At 46.2% G+C, this 15,038-nt stretch overlaps 1 protein-coding gene across 1 annotated transcript in view; it reads left to right on the plus strand.

Annotated features, from left to right (window-relative positions):
- The window catches only part of ACP2 (acid phosphatase 2, lysosomal), a 68,058-nt gene that overhangs the window by 35,586 nt on the left and 17,434 nt on the right, over positions 1 to 15,038 (plus strand). Inside the window, exons 3-6 of the mRNA XM_063944638.1 lie at positions 11,248 to 11,334; positions 12,287 to 12,439; positions 12,519 to 12,617; positions 13,675 to 13,764. Coding sequence (XP_063800708.1) covers positions 11,248 to 11,334; positions 12,287 to 12,439; positions 12,519 to 12,617; positions 13,675 to 13,764 — 429 coding nt within the window. The remainder of the gene's footprint in view (positions 1 to 11,247; positions 11,335 to 12,286; positions 12,440 to 12,518; positions 12,618 to 13,674; positions 13,765 to 15,038) is intronic.

The raw sequence follows: 15,038 nt of genomic DNA on the forward strand, positions 1-15,038 counted from the left end.
GTCCCATCTTCAATTGTAATCTGCACATCCAAGTAATGTGTTGAATTGATACTGGTCTGATAGGTGTATTTCTCTAACGTCCTAAGTGGATGCTGGGACTCCGTAAGGACCATGGGGAATAGCGGCTCCGCAGGAGACAGGGCACAAAATAAAAGCTTGAGATATCAGGTGGTGTGCACTGGCTCCTCCCCCTATGACCCTCCTCCAAGCCAGTTAGATTTTTGTGCCTGGCCGAGAAGGGTGCAAACTAGGTAGCTCTCCAGAGCTGCTTAGAATAAAAGTTTAGTTAGGTCTTTTTATTTTCAGTGAGTCCTGCTGGCAACAGGCTCACTGCATCGTGGGACTAAGGGGAGAAGAAGCGAACTCACCTGAGTGCAGAGTGGATTGGGCTTCTTAGGCTACTGGACGTTAGCTCCAGAGGGACGATCACAGGTTCAGCCTGGATGGGTCACCGGAGCCGCGCCGCCGTCCCCCTTACAGAGCCAGAAGAGACGAAGGTCCGGTGAAAGCGGCGGCAGAAGACATCCTGTCTTCAAGACTAAGGTAGCGCACAGCACCGCAGCTGTGCGCCATTGCTCTCAGCACACTTCACACTCCGGTCACTGAGGGTGCAGGGCGCTGGGGGGGAGCGCCCTGAGACGCAATATAACACACATATACCTTAGCTGGCAAAAGGAATACATCACATATAGCTCCAGGGCTATATGGATGTATTTTTTCCCCTGCCATTTTACACAAAAAAGCGGGAGTTAAGGACGTCGTGAAGGGGCGGGGCCTATCTCCTCAGCACACTGGCGCCATTATTCCCTCACAGCTCCGCTGGAAGGACGGCTCCCTGATTCTCCCCTGCAGTACTGCATCTGATTCAGGGTAAAAAAGAGAAGGGGGGGCATTTTGGCAGCAAATAACTAGATTAACAGCAGCTATAAGGGATTAACACTTATATAAGGTTATCCCTGTGTATATATATAGCGCTGGGTGTGTGCTGGCAGACTCTCCCTCTGTCTCTCCAAAGGGCTAAGTAGGGTCCTGTCCTCTATCAGAGCATTCCCGGTGTGTGTGCTGTGTGTCGGTACGCGTGTGTCGACATGTATGAGGAGGAAAATGAGGTGGAGGCGGAGCAGTTGCCTGTGTTAGTGATGTCACCCCCTAGGGAGTCGACACCTGACTGGATGATTGTGTTTAAGCAATTAAGTGATAATGTCAGCAATTTACAAAAAACTGTTGACGACATGAGAAAGCCGGCAAATCAATTAGTGCCTGTTCAGGCGTCTCAGACACCCTCAGGGGCCCTAAAACGGCCGCTACCTCAGTGGGTCGACACGGATCCAGATACAGATACTGAATCTAGTGTCGACGGTGACGAGACAAACGTAATGTCCAGTAGGGCCACACGTTACATGATCACGGCAATGAAAGAGGCATTGAACCTTTCTGACACTACAAATACCTCAAAGGCGGGTATTATGTGGGGTGTGAAAAAACTGCCAATAGTTTTTCCTGAGTCTGAGGAAATAAATGAGGTGTGTGATAAAGCGTGGGTTTCCCCCGATAAAAAACAGCTAATTTCTAATAAGTTATTAGCACTATACCCTTTCCCGCCAGAGGTTAGGGCACGGTGGGAAACACCCCCTAGGGTAGATAAGGCGCTCACACGTTTATCTAAACAAGTAGCGTTACCGTCCCCTGATACGGCCACCCTCAAAGAACCAGCTGATAGGAGGCTGGAAAATATCCTGAAAAGTATATACACACATACTGGTGTTATACTGCGACCAGCAATCGCATCAGCCTGGATGTGCAGTGCTGGAGTCGCATGGGCGGATTCCCTGACTGAGAATATTGACACCCTGGATAGGGACAATATTCTGTTAACTATAGAACATTTAAAGGATGCATTGCTATATATGCGTGATGCGCAGAGGGATATTTGTACCCTGGCATCAAGAGTAAGCGCAATGCCCATCTCTGCCAGAAGAGCATTATGGACCAGACAGTGGTCAGGGGACGCAGATTCCAAACGGCACATGGAAGTATTGCCGTATAAGGGGGAGGAGTTATTTGGGGCTGGTCTAACAGACCTGGTGGCCACGGCAACGGCTGGAAAATCCACCTTTTTACCCCAGGTTACTTCACATCAACAGAAAAAGACACAGTCTTTTCAAACTCAGTCCTTTCGTTCCCATAAGTACAAGCGAGCAAAAGGTCACTCTTTTCTGCCCAAGGGCAGAGGAAGAGGAAAAAGGCAGCACCATGCAGCCGCTTCCCAGGAGCAGAAGCCCTCCCCTGCTTCTGCCAAGTCTTCAGCATGACGCTGGGGCTTTACAAGCAGACTCAGACACGGTGGGGGCCCGTCTCAAGTATTTCAACGCGCAGTGGGCTCACTCGCAAGTGGATCCCTGGATTCTACAGGTAGTATCACAGGGGTACAAACTGGAATTCGAGGCGTTTCCTCCTCATCGGTTCCTGAAGTCTGCTTTACCAAAGTCTCCCTCCGACAGGGAGGCAGTTCTGGAAGCCATTCACAAGCTGTACTCCCAGCAGGTGATAATCAAGGTACCCCTCTTACAACAGGGGAAGGGGTATTATTCCACACTATTTGTGGTACCGAAGCCGGACGGCTCGGTGAGACCAATATTAAATCTAAAATCTTTGAACACTTACATAAAAAGGTTCAATTTCAAGATGGAGTCACTCAGAGCGGTGATAGCGAACCTGGAAGAGGGGGACTATATGGTGTCGCTGGACATCAAGGATGCTTATCTCCACGTCCCAATATATCCTTCTCACCAAGGGTACCTCAGGTTTGTAGTACAAAACTGTCATTATCAGTTTCAGACGCTGCCGTTTGGATTGTCCACGGCGCCTCGGGTCTTTACCAAGGTAATGGCCGAAATGATGATTCTTCTACGAAGAAAAGGCATCTTAATTATCCCTTACTTGGACGATCTCCTGATAAGGGCAAGAACCAAGGAACAGTTAGAAGTCGGAGTGGCACTATCTCAGGTAGTGCTAAGTCAGCACGGATGGATTCTAAATATTCCAAAATCGCAGCTGATTCCAACGACACGTCTACTGTTCTTAGGAATGATTCTGGACACAGTCCAGAAGAAGGTGTTTCTCCCGGAGGAGAAGGCCAGGGAGTTATCCGAGCTAGTCAGGAACCTCCTAAAACCAGGACAGGTCTCAGTGCATCAGTGCACAAGGGTCCTGGGAAAAATGGTGGCTTCTTACGAAGCGATTCCATTCGGAAGATTCCATGCAAGAACTTTTCAGTGGGATCTACTGGGAAAATGGTCCGGATCGCATCTTCAGATGCATCAACGGATAACCCTGTCGCCAAGGACAAGGGTGTCTCTCCTGTGGTGGCTTCAGAGGGCTCATCTACTAGAGGGCCGCAGATTTGGCATTCAGGATTGGATCCTGGTAACCACGGATGCCAGCCTGAGAGGCTGGGGAGCAGTCACACAGGGAAGGAATTTCCAGGGCTTGTGGTCAAGCATGGAAACATCTCTTCATATAAACATACTAGAACTAAGGGCCATTTACAATGCCTTAATTCAAGCAAAACCTCTGCTTCAGGGTCAGGCGGTGTTGATCCAGTCGGACAACATCACGTCAGTCGCCCACATAAACAGACAGGGCGGCACGAGAAGCAGGAGGGCAATGGCAGAAACTGCAAGGATTCTTCGCTGGGCGGAAAATCATGTGATAGCACTGTCAGCAGTGTTCATTCCGGGAGTGGACAACTGGGAAGCAGACTTCCTCAGCAGACACGACCTTCACCCGGGAGAGTGGGGACTTCACCCAGAAGTCTTCCACCAAATTGTAAACCGTTGGGAAAGACCAAAGGTGGACATGATGGCGTCACGTCTAAACAAAAAACTGGACAGATATTGCGCCAGGTCAAGGGACCCTCAGGCAATAGCAGTGGACGCTCTGGTAACGCCGTGGGTGTACCAGTCAGTGTATGTATTCCCTCCTCTGCCCCTCATACCGAAAGTATTGAGAATCATAAGAAGGAGAGGAGTAAGAACTATACTCGTGGTTCCGGATTGGCCAAGAAGGTCTTGGTACCCGGAACTTCAAGAGATGCTCACGGACGAACCGTGGCCTCTACCTCTAAGACAGGACCTGCTACTGCAGGGGCCTTGTCTGTTCCAAGACTTACCGCGGCTGCGTTTGACGGCATGGCGGTTGAACGCCGGATCCTGAAGGACAAGGGCATTCCAGAAGAAGTCATCCCTACTCTGGTAAAAGCCAGAAAGGAAGTAACCGCAAAACATTATCACCGCATTTGGCGTAAATATGTTGCGTGGTGTGAGGCCAAGAAGGCCCCTACACAGGAATTTCAACTGGGTCGTTTCTTGCATTTCCTGCAAACAGGACTGTCTATGGGCCTAAAATTAGGGTCCATTAAGGTTCAAATTTCGGCCCTGTCGATATTCTTCCAGAAAGAACTGGCTTCAGTACCTGAAGTTCAGACATTTGTGAAAGGGGTGCTGCACATACAGCCTCCTTTTGTGCCTCCAGTGGCACCTTGGGATCTCAATGTTGTGTTGAGATTTCTAAAATCACACTGGTTTGAACCATTGTCTACGGTAGATTTAAAATATCTCACGTGGAAGGTGTCGATGCTGTTGGCCTTGGCTTCAGCTAGGCGTGTGTCAGAATTGGCGGCTTTATCATGTAAAAGCCCTTACCTAAATTTTCATTCTGACAGGGCGGAATTGAGGACTCGTCCTCAATTTCTACCTAAGGTGGTTTCTGCATTTCACATGAACCAACCTATTGTGGTACCTGCGGCTACTAGGGACTTAGAGGACTCTAAGTTGCTGGACGTTGTCAGGGCCTTGAAAATATATGTTTCCAGGACGGCTGGAGTCAGGAAAACTGACTCGCTGTTTATCCTGTATGCACCCAACAAGCTGGGTGCTCCTGCTTCAAAGCAGACGATTGCTCGTTGGATTTGTAGTACAATTCAGCTTGCACATTCCGTGGCAGGATTGCCACAGCCAAAATCTGTAAAAGCCCATTCCACAAGGAAAGTGGGCTCATCTTGGGCGGCTGCCCGAGGGGTCTCGGCTTTACAACTTTGCCGAGCAGCTACTTGGTCAGGGGCAAACACGTTTGCTAAATTCTACAAATTTGATACCCTGGCTGAGGAGGACCTGGAGTTCTCTCATTCGGTGCTGCAGAGTCATCCGCACTCTCCCGCCCGTTTGGGAGCTTTGGTATAATCCCCATGGTCCTTACGGAGTCCCAGCATCCACTTAGGACGTTAGAGAAAATAAGATTTTACTTACCGATAAATCTATTTCTCGTAGTCAGTAGTGGATGCTGGGCGCCCATCCCTAGTGCGGATTGTCTGCAATACTTGTATATAGTTATTGTTACAAAAAATTCGGGTTATTATTGTTGAGCCATCTTTTCAGAGGCTCCTTTAAATTTATCATACTGTTAACTGGGTTCAGATCACGAGTTGTACGGTGTGATTGGTGTGGCTGGTATGAGTCTTACCCGGGATTCAATATCCTTCCTTATTATGTACGCTCGTCCGGGCACAGTATCCTAACTGGCTTGGAGGAGGGTCATAGGGGGAGGAGCCAGTGCACACCACCTGATATCTCAAGCTTTTATTTTGTGCCCTGTCTCCTGCGGAGCCGCTATTCCCCATGGTCCTTACGGAGTCCCAGCATCCACTACGGACTACGAGAAATAGATTTATCGGTAAGTAAAATCTTATTTTAACCCCTGATGGTCTGGAGTTAGTGGTGTGCATTAGTTGTTCAAATCTTTCCACGCCCCCTGTCCACAGTAGGAACAGGTCATCTATGTAACGCGAAAAAAACAACACATGTTGAGAGATTGTCTCATCCTGAAAAAACACCTTGTCTTCCTCCTCGAACATAAAGACGTTGGCAAACGATGGGGAAACATTGCTCCCCATCGCACACCCCGTCTTCTGACGGTAGAATCTGCCGTTGAACAGAAAATAGTTCTTTTCCAAGGTCATCCGGAGGAGATCCATGAATAGCGGGATGTCTAACGTTTTCATGTCTTCGTTTTTCAAAAATGACTCCATCGCCGATAGTCCTGCCTCATGTGGGATGTTTGTGTAGAGACTAACTACATCTACCACACACATGAGGGTACCCTTCGGTATCTGTTGTATCCCCCTTAGTCGGTTGAGGAAACTTGTGGTATCTTTTATAAAGTGCTTGTGCTTTAAGACCAGAGGTTGCAGTATACTGTCCAGGAAAACTGATACAGGCTGGAAAATTGATTCTCTGGCAGCAATGATAGGTCTACCTGGTGGAGCTTGTTGATTTTTATGTAGTTTGGGAACCGTGAAGAATACCGGCACTAAAGGGTGTTCCTGAAAAAGTGCCTTGTGCAGTTTAGTGGTTAATTTCCCATTTTCTTTAGCTGTATCCAAAGTGCTCTTCAGTGCTTTCTGGTATTCAAGAGTAGGATCGCGGGACAGCTCCTCATATACCTCAGTATCTGCCAATTGGCTCTGTATCTCTTCCACATAATAGTCCAGGTCCAGAACCACCACCCCTCCCCCCTTGTCCGCGTGACGGATGACTATGTCCCTATAGTTACTCAATTGCTTTAGTGCTGCTTTTTCCGCTTTGGATAAATTATAATGTATGGGGACAGTGGCCCCTGCATTATTATATTTGTGAACAGAATCGTCCAGTAACCTGGTAAAAGCTTTAATGGAAGCATTGGTGGACGTGGGGTCAAAGGTGGATGCTGCCCGTTTATTCAAGAAGTTTTTATGTAAATGATCCAAGCTAGACGGTGAAGGTTCATTTCCTGGTGAGTTTTGAAAGAACTCCTGGCGTCTGAGTTTACGTGCATAGTGGTGTAACTCAATGTGCCATCTGAAGTCATTAAAGGTGCTAGTGGGAACAAATGAAAGGCCCTTTTCCAAAACACCCTGTTCAGCTTCAGATAGTGTTCTTTTGGAAAGGTTATATATCAACGTTTCTTGTTTGCCGAAGTGCCTCTGGTTCCGCGTGCATTGGCCGCCCCTACGGGTGGCCTGCCTCTTCGTCCTTTTTCTGCTTGAGGTGCTGTTGGGGTCCCTAAAGGGATACTAGGTTCCCGCACGGGTCCCTCGGAATCACAGGGGCCGAATTCGCTGTCACTGTTAGAGGTGCCGGCTGTACTCTGTTGCATTTCTCTTCTCTTACGCCAGCTGTGTCTGCTTCTGCGATTGTATGCGCCCGAAGCTGGTGTATTCTCTCCCATCAGCCATCGGTATACCAGATTGGTATCGTAGTCCTCCTTCACCGTATGCTGTTTATTCCTCTTGAATTTAACCAGATCTCCCTTGTATCGGTCTATCTGATGCTGCAACTTGGTAAGCCATTCCTTGTTTGTATCACTCTGTAACACTGATTTATGCACGGTCTCCATGGCCTGTATCTTGTCTCGTGTCCCACTAAGCTCCTTGCCTGCTTCTTCCACAACAAGTAGCATGAGATCTAAACTGCATTTATTTAAGATCCCTACCCATTTTCTGCAAAAGTCCGGGCTGTGTCTGCCTATTGTGGGAACGTTCCTGACACGAAAGCCCCGGGGGATCATTTTTTGTCTGTGATATTCCGACAAAGAGATCCCATGCAGTAGGAAATCTATTTCTTTTCGTTTTAATTTGAGAAGCTGATGGTATAAGTCCTCAATACCACCAGCGGTGCCATGGGGGTCCAGTTGTTCTTTGAACCGGAGCCGCTCCGCGTCATCATCCGTGTAGCTAAAGGACTCTCCCAGCGTGGAGTACATCCCTCTGCAGCCCGGGGAATCATCCATAACCACCGACTCCATAAGTCCTTAGTGCAAAAGTGCTGGTGCAAAGTGCTGGTGCAAAAAAGTGCTGTGCTGCTGTGCAAATGATGCTCACTCCTGGCCAGAGGAATTACTCATCAAGCAAAGGTATGCTTTAATGTCTATTTGAGGGTGCCCTGACCCGGGATGGGGTATTGAGAGCCAAGCTGCCAATATCACCAAATGCCATAGAAGAAAAGAAAGGACCGGCACTCCTCCTCCCGGACTTAATGCTTGGGTGCCCTCCCAAGTAAATTTGGATAAAAGGTAACAAAGCAGGCGGCACTCCAAGACTGTTGTAGATTCAAGTGTATTACACACAAAACACTTGAATCTACAACAGTCTTGGAGTGCCGCCTGCTTTGTTACCTTTTATCCAAATTTACTTGGGAGGGCACCCAAGCATTAAGTCCGGGAGGAGGAGTGCCGGTCCTTTCTTTTCTTATATATATATATATATATATATATATATATATATATATATATATATATATATATATATATATATATATATATATATATATATATATATATATATATAATATTTTATATAATATCTCATTACAATCCGTGATGGCTGTAAATGTCCCAATTTTGCTGCAATAAGCAGATACTTCTAAAAAGGAAAAGTGGAATGTTTCCCTTAGCAACTAGATTCTACCAATCATTTTCTAGAATGTACTAAAAAAATAATGATAGCTCTCCTATATTATACGTAATCCCTGCCAAACTCCATTCACTTGGTTATATTCACTTGTTCCCGGCACGGTAAATTACACCATCTAATTGAATGTGGTCCTATATACATGTATATTAAAGGCACTATAAAATAAAATATACTACAGGGATGAATGTGTAATAAATTAATTAAAAATTAATGACAAAATAAGACACCTGCAGCTGTATCCTTCTACAAGATTACCATCAGCACACACAGATGGTCCTATGCTGAATGTGAAAACCAAATTATGTTATATTGCTATCACTAGGGATGTGGAGTCAGTAAGCTGAACCTTCACCTCTGACCCCTCTTTTACTACTGTCCAATTCCTTCACAAATTGCAAATGAATATATTAACAATAACAAATTAGGAGCTATTTTTTTTCTGTTTGTGACCAAAACTTTATTGCTTTCAGAATAGAGAACAAATACTGGTGTACTTTCTCTGTTCTTTAGTAGTATTATTAACATCACGTTATTGGCTTTCTCCTCCTGCTGTTTAGCGTTCTTTGCTGTGCAAGATAATGATCAGCAGTGGCGAGTTTTACCTATGGGCTGCAGAACTGCAGCCCCCCCTACCCAGTAAAATTTGCTACTACAGGGAGTGAGCCATTTGCAGTCTGTGACTGCACTGGCTACACAGTGACTAACAGTGATGACTTCTATTAGAAGTCCTATCTGCCAGTCAACCTCAGTATAGGCAGTCCCTTTGGGAGGTGTCTCCTCCCTCCAGGACTGGCAGACCTGGCTGCGATTGCCTGGTATTGATCAGCACATGCGCTGTCAAGCGGTGGCTTTGACTGCACATGCGCAAACTCAGGCTTTTATGGACTGCAGCCGATACAATGTCCTTAGAAACCGGGGGGTTTGCACATGCGCAGTCAAGCTGCTGCTTGACTGTACATGTGTGGACCTGGGATCCAGCAGGCAGCAGCGTCTCTCTCCTTTCCCCGGGACCCAGCCCGCTGTAGCAGCGGCTTTCTCCCCTCCTCGGGACCCGGTCAGCGGCAGCAGCGGTTCTCTCCTCTCCATGGGACCTGGCCCGTGGCAGACTCCCTCCTCCTTAGAGGTAGGAGCCGCCGCTGATGATCAGGCTCATGTGTTCAGAGACGCATCAGAGTGTACGAGGCAAGTGTCTTTGAAAATGGGTAATGATGAATCATAGTACATTTGCTAATACAATTACTGGTGTTAAAACCCCCACAACTTTTTATACCCAGGTCTCTCAGACCTATTTTATTTTTATTTTATTTTTTTCTCTCTCCCCCTCTTTTGTCTCTTCTTCTGTTTTTTCTCTCTCTCTCTCTCTTGTTACTGTGTCCTGTGCATATTACAGTAATCACGCTTGGGTGCTATGTGCTAACATGGTTGATTGAGGAAAAGCTTTGGAGAATTAATATATAGATTTTAAGTTTTTATTTTGAAGCTGGAGTCTGAATATTTCTACCGACTCCACCCACAGCCCTGGATATCACACTGTATGAAGGTTCAGAAGTCAAGCTGCTCTAGGGAGTAGATTTACTAAAGCTTCTAAAAATGAAAAGCTGTGGCGTTGCCCATAGCAACCACTCAGATTCTAGCTATCATTTCTCATGTTAGAATATGATTTGTTGCTATGGGCAACATCTCCCTTTTCATCTGTAGAAGCTTTGGTAAATCTACCCCTAGGTTTTCCATATCTTGCAGGGCAACCTCTTTTATGTAATGTCATTTGTTATGTGTTAGGTATTGTATAACCACCTTTCCTCATTGTGCACCGCTTGGCAATGCTGGCGGTTTCCAATTAAGGGCTATGGTTTCTCGAGCGTGTAGAAGGGGAGTGTTCCCTGACTGCACTATTCATGTTATTGTGCACAGGGCACAACTTGGGTCTCTGCCTGGTACGTTTACCTAATAATTGTATTGTGTAGAGCACCAACTTCCATGTAATAGAAAATACCTTCTCTTGTTCTTCAAATGAATCTATGGTTCCGTCTCAGAGGGAGAATATATGTGAACGTCTTTCACAGACATATTGCTTGTACACACCTGTAGATCAGCAAAAGATATATTGGACAACCAACTGATTGGCCAATATATCTACCAGTGTATACCCAGCATAAGGATGTTGGGGAGGGCCAGATTCATGTTTGTGGGGGCGCCAGGATAACCCCACAAAAATGTTTTTGGTAAGATATGCTGGCAATGTTATTAATAAGTATAATATGTAAATTCTCCCAGCACCACAAATGTCAACCACACTGTATTGCCACCAGTTCACATTATGCCACACAGAAACCCCAGTTCTCATTATACAACAGTGCCCCCCACGCTGGTGATGTAGCTATGTGTGGGGGTACCCCAATGTGAAGGGGGGCCCTGGGCAACCACCTCAGTTGCCTTATAGGTAATCCATCTCTAGTGTTATGGTCGAGTGAGAGAGCACTATATCTCCACCTTCTGGCCACCAATGTTACTGCAGAATCTGCTTTTATTTCTTTAACGTCAATGAAGGCTGAGCAGGGTTCAAGGACCTGTAATTCCCTAGTCGCTGAAAGAAAACATACGCCCATTCATCATATTATCATGTAACTAGCTATATATTTGCCTCTGTACTTGCTTTGTACATGATATTTGGTTTGCTTTGTTCTGTAATCAACATCCTAATTGATGCACAGAGTCTGAGTCTGAATGTTCTCTCTGTTTAGATTGGGATGAAGCAGCACTGGGATCTGGGACAAGCGCTGCGTGACCGTTACAAAGGATTCCTTAATGAGTCATATGATAGGCATGAGGTACGTTTTCCCTTTAGGCTTCAACATAATCGTACTCCATATCTGTAAGCTTTATACTATTATATTATAATCTGCATCTGACGTCTTTACAAGTTGCTAGGAGTCAGTGACATCAGAGGGCTGAAATGTTCCATGGTGCAGGACAAATGGATAACACGACGTTGTGACATTCATACACTCGCGTCTGAATAGCCCTCTGGTACCTGGTCCTTACCGTCACTATTTGTGCATGTAGCCTTACAGTTGTTGCACATGTTGACGATGAAGCACATGTGCACTTTGTACTCACCAAATAGGTGACTCCATCCAGTTGCCTTGGGTAGTTTCTCTGTCCAATGCCCCTGCTTCTAGTGAGGTGGGCAGTTCTAGGGGAGGGACACCTCTATTTGGTATATTGTTGGGAACAGTCTAAAATATGGGGGATATGAGTATAAAACTGGACGGGAAATAATCGTGATGTCCACAGCCACAATTGTGACAACACCGTATTGTCGAATGTCAAAAATGTCAACACTCTGCTTGTCAACACAATAAAATGTCAGCAATAGAAATATTACTGTTAGGCTTAAAATTAGGTGTTTACATTATGTACCTGTCTCCATTTTGAACACAGTCGGGGTTATATAGTGGATTCATATAACCAAATGCAGCTCTTTTGTTTTTGTAAATTACTTTGCAAGTCTGCGTACAGCAATCCTTCTAGTGTCCCAGTGGTTCTCAAACTCTGTCCTCAGGACCCCACACGGTTCACGTTTTCCAGGTTACCCGGCAGGTGCACTGTGTATCACCAATTGTCACATTTTAAAAATCCACAGGTGACCTGGAAACCATGAACTGTGTGGGGTCCTGAGGACTGCGTTTGAGAACCTGTGTTAGGATCTTCTCTCTTTTATGAAAGCACAACCTCAGCGCACAGCATCATGGCCTCTTTTTTTTGTTTGCTCTTGATTAGATCTACGTAAGGAGCACAGATGTGGACCGCACCCTGATGAGTGCCGAGGCGAATTTGGCGGGTCTATACCCACCAGCGGGATCCCAGGTCTTCCAGCCAAACATCACATGGCAGCCAATCCCAGTGCATACTGTGCCAGACGCAGAGGAGCGGGTGAGGGACGGTGTGCATGTGACTGTTTGTGAGAAGCTGGAGGCCACTGACACTTATTTCATGTGTGATTGTATCTCAGCTCCTGAAGTTTCCAGTACTTCCTTGTCCAAAATACCTCAAGCTGCAGGAGGAGACTCGGCAATCTCCGGAATATGTCAAGACGACCAAAGACAATAAGGTGAGAAAACCGAGTAACACAATTGTCCAAGTCAATACAACAACTATAAATCTCACTCTCTGTTCTTTTTAAATAAAGTTTATTTTGTTGATTCTTCAGGTTTTCCAGGTTATAAGTCAACAGTAAGCCCCTTTCACCTCCCTTATCAATACAAATACAGATATCAAGCCTCTGTCATAAATGAGTTAGAGGCTGGCTTTGAGTAGCATGGATTTCTCCTCACAGAAGCAATTGGCGAGTCTTTGCATACAGCGCAGGTGCAGAAGAGACTTTGCCTATGCCAGTCCTGTTCTGAGCTGGACGGACCTGTCTTTCCGTATAAAGGGAGCTTTGGGGCGTGAACTGGGCAGTAGCTAAGCGAATTCACAACCTAAAGCTCCCTACAGGGGCCTACACACTGGGCGATACCTTGTAAGATGTGAACGATAAATCGTTCATATCTTTCAGTGTGTATGCTACAATGATGAACGATGCGCGTGCCCACAATCATTCACGTTAAAACATGCCAGTCAATTTGGACGATATCGATGGCTGTACTCTCCTATCATCCAAATTGGCCATCAGTATCGTCCAGTGTGTAGGCTATAAATCATTAGTGAAAATATCGACCATCGGTAATATCGATGGTCGATTATATCGCTACCATCGCCCAGTGTGTATGCGCCTTAAGAGTCGTGCATACGGGGAAGGGAAACCTGTTTCTAAAGGATCTCTTACACCCAGCATAGAGCTTATACAGATACTAATGGTGCTAATTGTGACGGCTGGCATGAATTTAATGGGCAGAAGTACACATGCACAAACCCCCACATTTGTTGAACAGATACATTGGTATAAGGTAATAAATCGGGCTTCTACGGCTACAGCCCCTTTGCGCACGACTGAGAGCTGGCTCCTTAGTGAGCAGTTAGGTATAGGAAATATAATATACAATATCATGACAATTGTAGAATCAAAACAAGATAAAGCTTGTAATGTCTGAGCCCATTACAGAAAAGAAGCAAGTAACATATTAGTAGATCTACATGTCTGTCTCACACTCCTTGTTCTTCTATAGGACTTCCTTCGTATGGTAGCGAATGAAACCGGACTTTCAGACTGCTCTTTGGAATCTGTGTGGTCCATTTCCGACATTCTCTTCTGTGAGGTCAGTAGTTGGAGACCAGACGCAATTCTGGGGGTCATTTGTTACATTACCGTCATGACATCGCGCTCTACCAGAATATCTCTGAAACTATAGGACATGTGATCCTACAGGTGCTCGGCACCTGGAGATATTACAGTCATCCGGGGATTGTCTTGTGATCCCTAGAAAATATCAAGCCTGATCTCCGCAACTTGGCACCTACACACTCCAGCACCCTCATTTGGAAGAGGGAGGCCCGTTATTCAAACACTATGCTCCCTTAGTAGTTCCTTTCTGGGGATCATCAGGCAATAACACCCTATTGGATAAGTCTTAAGAAGCCCAGAGATGAGAGGTTCTAATGCCCTGATCTCTTTCATTCTGGCATCAAGCACAGGAGTCCCCTCACGTGATGGGGTAGATTATCTATTTTTTCATAATGTATGCCTTGAGCTAGCACATTATTCCTACCCATTTTATGTCTTTGGAAAAAGCAAAATATAATTACTGATATTGATTTTGGAATGTGACCAGGCCCAAAAAGTGCCAAAATAGGCTCCGCGCTGGGTTTAATTCTGATATGATACCTACAAGGCACTTTGACTGCTGTATACTCGGGAATATACAGGCGCCTGGAAACGACTTTCAGCACTTGCGGCAGGCATTGGTTGGCGTACCAGTCCTCGGTGATAGTGCACAAGTGGTCCGGTGGCTACATGACCAGTCTTGGCCACAAAAACAGTCACTATCAGCTTGGCCTCGCTGCGCTGACGTTTGAAGTTCTGTGGTGGCGCACCTCCAACTGGGGTCCACTGGCCATTTCACAAGAACTTTAGGGCTCGATTCCGATCTGATCGCTGCTGTGCGTTTTCACACAGCAGGCGATCAGGTAATAACTGTGCATGCGTATGCACTGCAATGCGCACGCGGGTCGGACAACATCTAGCATCGCTGGTCAGCGACAGGATGGTGCGCAAATTTCATTTGCACAGGCGCTCGCAAGGTGATTGACAGGAAGAGGCCGTTTGTGTGTGGTAACTGAGCATTTATTGGGAGTGTCTGGAAAAACGCAGGCGTTCCCAAGTGTTTTGTGGGAGGATGTCTGACGTCCGCTCCGGTCCCGATCAGCCTGTTCTCATTACACTGTAGGAGTATGTCCTGGGCTGCGCACAGACTGCATACAGTGGATTTTTGTAGCTCGGCGTACATATGCAATCGCACACTTGGGTAGTGACTATATGAACGCATGACAGCAAAGTTAACCGCCCAGTGAACAGGTCTGAATCACCCCCTTA

This window comes from Pseudophryne corroboree, chromosome 11, assembly GCF_028390025.1.
Source record: "Pseudophryne corroboree isolate aPseCor3 chromosome 11, aPseCor3.hap2, whole genome shotgun sequence".
Lineage (NCBI taxonomy): Eukaryota > Metazoa > Chordata > Amphibia > Anura > Myobatrachidae > Pseudophryne > Pseudophryne corroboree.